The 4090-nt window shown below is 42.6% G+C and overlaps 1 protein-coding gene across 1 annotated transcript; it reads left to right on the top strand.

Moving 5' to 3' along the window:
- On the top strand, positions 1 to 3416 carry LOC116479521 (putative olfactory receptor 7A2). The gene is made up of 2 exons (XM_032171592.1): positions 1 to 32; positions 2474 to 3416. The coding sequence occupies exons 1-2, from the start codon at positions 1 to 3 to the stop codon at positions 3414 to 3416; spliced, it is 975 nt and encodes a 324-aa protein (XP_032027483.1).
- The last annotated feature ends 674 nt before the right edge of the window (positions 3417 to 4090 follow it).

The following is a 4090-nucleotide window of genomic DNA, read 5'->3' as shown; positions in this document are numbered from 1 at the left end:
ATGGAGGCTTTTCTTCCAGAAAACCAGTCAAGGTAAGTCCAAGAGTCCAGCAGGTGCTGCGGGAAAGGGTCAGGGAGAATGGGAACTGTGAACGTGAACCTAAGGTCACCTGAAAGCCAAACCAACCAATGCTAGAGTGGAGAGATTGTTGTGGTTGTTTGCTAGCTTGCCTGACTAATTAATTGATTCAGGTATTTACTTAGGATACTAAAAAGAGATGTGAACATTGAATTCAGCATTGGAGGATGATTGTTGAAAATGAAGTAATAGTAATAGAAGCCCAATTAGAAGAGGAAATGAGAGGATTAAAGTGGCTCCAGTAAAAGTAGCATCCGTGCCCAAGGAGCTTTACAATTAAGTGAAGATGAAAAATAGGGTACCACTGTAATAGTTAAAGAAAGAGGAAAGAAACATGGCAAGCAGCTCAACAGTCAAAGGCAGGTTTATTTTGGAGAACAAACCTGAGAGGAGCTTCTGGCTGAGTTAGGTCAGAGGTACTCTCTTTCTTTTTTTTTTTTTTTTTTTTGAGATGGAGTCTCACACTGTTGCCCAGGCTGAAGTGCAGTGGCGCAATCTCAGCTCACTGCAACCTCTGCCTCCCAGGTTCAAGCGATTCTCCTGCCTCCGCCTCCCAAGTAGCTGGGACTACAGGTGCCTGCCACCATGCCCAGCTAATTTTTTGTATTTTTAGTAGAGACAGGGTTTCACTATGTTGACCAGGCTGGTCTCAAACTCCTGACGTCATGATCTGCTTGCCTCAGCCTCCCAAAGTGCTGGGATTACAGACGTGAGCCACTGCACCAGCCAAGGCACTCTCTTACAGACTAAGAGTTTTTAAGGATTCAAGGCGAGAGAGCTTATCACCGGCTTGGAATGTTTCTGTGCCTCTTTGTCTTGCTTACCTGGAGAGAGAGTTTTTGTGTCTGTTCCCACACATCTTCGTGCAGCTGCAGGCATACCCCCCAAGTCTGCTTTTAGCTTCACTATCTAGTGCACCTAAAGGGAAAGGATTCTGCTTATTAGAACCCACTGTTTTACTGGGGCCCACTGTGTGAGAGCCAGGTTTGGTGGTTACCCAAGAGACTTTCCCCTGCCTCTGTGCCTGAGCTGTCTTATCTGTGTTTTACTGTCTGCTCTTTCTGGCTGCTTGTTGTTAGAAGAGAAGTGATTTTCTTAAGATGCATGAGGTTAGAAAAGCAGCTGGAACTTAAAGTGGCGGTTGTCCAAGATGCTCCTGCTCTGTCACTTACCTGTGGAGAGATATACTCTGAAGAGAGGGATTTGTTTGTTTGTTTGTTTGTTTGTTTGTTTGTTTGTTTTTAAGAAGGGGCATATTTGACTGTCTTTCCTTATTGGTGGGAAAGATCCAGACCAATGAATTCCTTTCAAACACTCTCTGACAATAGCAGTCATGAGGTACACATTTTGCAATGTCTTCTCTCATGCTAAGCATTCAAATGAAATCAAAAACTTATTTAATAGGTGAAAAGGTGATATACTAGCAATCTTTGCCATTTTTTTACTAGTGAAGCTAAATATATCTGTGTATTTGTTAGACATTTACAGCTATTGCAAATTGTACATGAACTTTCCTTTTGTAAAACGGGTTTGTAATATTTTTAATCCTGTTTTTATTTCATTTATCAAAATATAAGACTTGGAGTTTTTCATCAATTTTGGCATTTGTCTTTTATTACTGTTATGTAACTTTCAATGTATTTGAGGGAAATGTGTGAAAGCTTAGAAGTATTGTGCAGCCAAATCCATTGATCGTAGTGTGCTCCCCTCATTGCTGCACGAATGTAGAAAGTTCTTCTGCATCTTTTGGACAAATAAATTGTCTTTTATGCATGCATTTCCAACTTTTTTTCTCTCTTGTTTTTTATTGTGCTTTTTGGCTTCTTGTATTAGATCTCTTCTTAGAAGTTGCATCACCTTTGACCATCATTTGGTAATCATTCTTTATCATCTGACTAAAGACCACCTTTCTCATAAATATTGGAATCCTTATATCATTATATAGTATGAAACCATAACCTTAGATACTACTTCTTCCCATGCTTGTAATCCCAGCAGTTTGAGATGCCGAGGCAGGTAAATCACCTAAGGTCAGGAGTTTGAGGCCATCCTGGCCAATATGGTGAAACCCAGTCTTGACTAAAAATACAAAAATTAGCCAGGCATGGTGGCATGCGTCTGTAATCCTAGCTACTCGGGAGGCTGAGATAGGAGAATCGCTTGAACCTGGGAGGCAGAGGTTGCAGTGAGCTGAGATCGCGCCATTGCACCCCAGCCTGGGCATCAAGATTAAAACTCTATCTCAAAAAAATAAAAACAAAAAATAAAATAAAACACAGCTTCTTCACTGTAGAATATGTATGACAGCATTTCTGGTAAGTTTGCAATGCATGTTTTTCTCATGTTCTCTTCTTTCTTGTGTGTTTTTTTGTTTGTTTGGGTTTTTTCTTGGTAGAAACATCAACCAGGTGAAAGCAGGGAATAAGACACAAATTTCAGAATTTCTTCTTCTGGGATTTTCAGAAAAACCAGAATTGCAGCCCTTCCTCTTTGGGCTGTTCCTGTCCATGTACCTGGTCACCGTGCTCGGGAACCTGCTCATCATCCTGGCCACAATCTCAGACTCCCACCTCCACACCCCCATGTACTTCTTCCTCTCCAACCTGTCCTTCATAGATATCTGTTTTGCCTCCACCACGGTCCCAAAGATGTTGGTGAACATCCAGACACAGAGCAAAGTCATCACCTATGCAGGTTGCATCACCCAGATGTGCTTTTTTGTACTCTTTATAGTGTTGGATAGCTTACTCCTGACTGTGATGGCCTATGACCGGTTCGTGGCCATCTGTCACCCCCTGCACTACACGGTCATCATGAACCCTCAGCTCTGTGGACTGCTGGTTCTGGTGTCCTGGATCATGAGTGTCCTAAACTCCATGTTACAAAGCTTAATGACATTGCAGTTGTCCTTCTGCACAGACTTGGAAATCCCTCACTTTTTCTGTGAACTTAATGAGATGATCCACCTTGCCTGTTCTGACACCTTTGTGAACGACGTGGTGATGTATTTTGCAGCTGTGCTGCTGGACGGTGGTCCTCTTGTTGGGATCCTTTATTCTTACTGTAGGATAGTTTCCTCCATGCGTGCAGTCTCGTCAACTCAGGGGAAGTACAAGGCATTTTCCACCTGTGCATCTCACCTCTCAGTTGTTTCCATATTTTATGGTACAGGGCTAGGGGTGTACCTTAGCTCTACTATGACCCAAAACTCACACTCAACTGCTGTCGCCTCAGTGATGTACACTGTGGTCACCCCCATGCTCAACCCCTTCATTTACAGTCTGAGGAATAAAGACATAAAGGGGGCTCTGACACAATTCTTCAGAGGGAAACAATAAAAGAGCCATTTTTTGGCCGGGCACAGTGGCTCATGCCTGTAATCCTAGCACTTTGGGAGGCAGAAGTGGGCAGATCAAGAGGTCAGGAGTTCGAGACCAGCCTGACCAACATGATGAAACCCCATCTCTACTAAAAATACAAAAATTAGCCGGGCGTAGTGGCATGTGCCTGTAGTCCCAGCCACTCAAGAGGCTGAGGCAGGAGAATCGCTTGAACCCATAAGGCGAGGTTGTAGTGAGCTGAGATCATGCCACTGCACTCCAGCCTGGGAGACAGAGTGAGACTCTGTCTCAAAAGAAAATAAAAATGTTTTTAAAAAGACCCAGTTTTCAAGAAGGGTCTGTGATTCCAGAGCTCTAAGCCCCAGACCCAAAAATTGTGATTTATTAGTCAGATTGTGAAAACAGAAGTGGCTCCTTCTGTTAATTTTTGGGGATTTGTATGATCTTAACTGCTTTGTAAAATGTATGCCTTTTATTTAAAAGCTTTCAGCTCTCAAACAGCCAACAGTTTTTTTGTCCTTTGTCATTTTCCAACTTTTGCAAAGTTATTCCCAGACTAGGGTCAGAAACAAGGTGGAGATTCCTATTGGTCTCATGCAATAAGGAGTTGTGTTAGCCCAAATAACCAAGAATGTCCACTCTAAGGTCATTAACATGATTTTACTGTGGAT

Source organism: Hylobates moloch, unplaced genomic scaffold (assembly GCF_009828535.3).
Source record: "Hylobates moloch isolate HMO894 unplaced genomic scaffold, HMol_V3 SCAFFOLD_12, whole genome shotgun sequence".
NCBI lineage: Eukaryota > Metazoa > Chordata > Mammalia > Primates > Hylobatidae > Hylobates > Hylobates moloch.
Note: the sequence above shows the minus strand (reverse complement) of the source record. Positions and strands in the feature narration are given on the sequence as shown.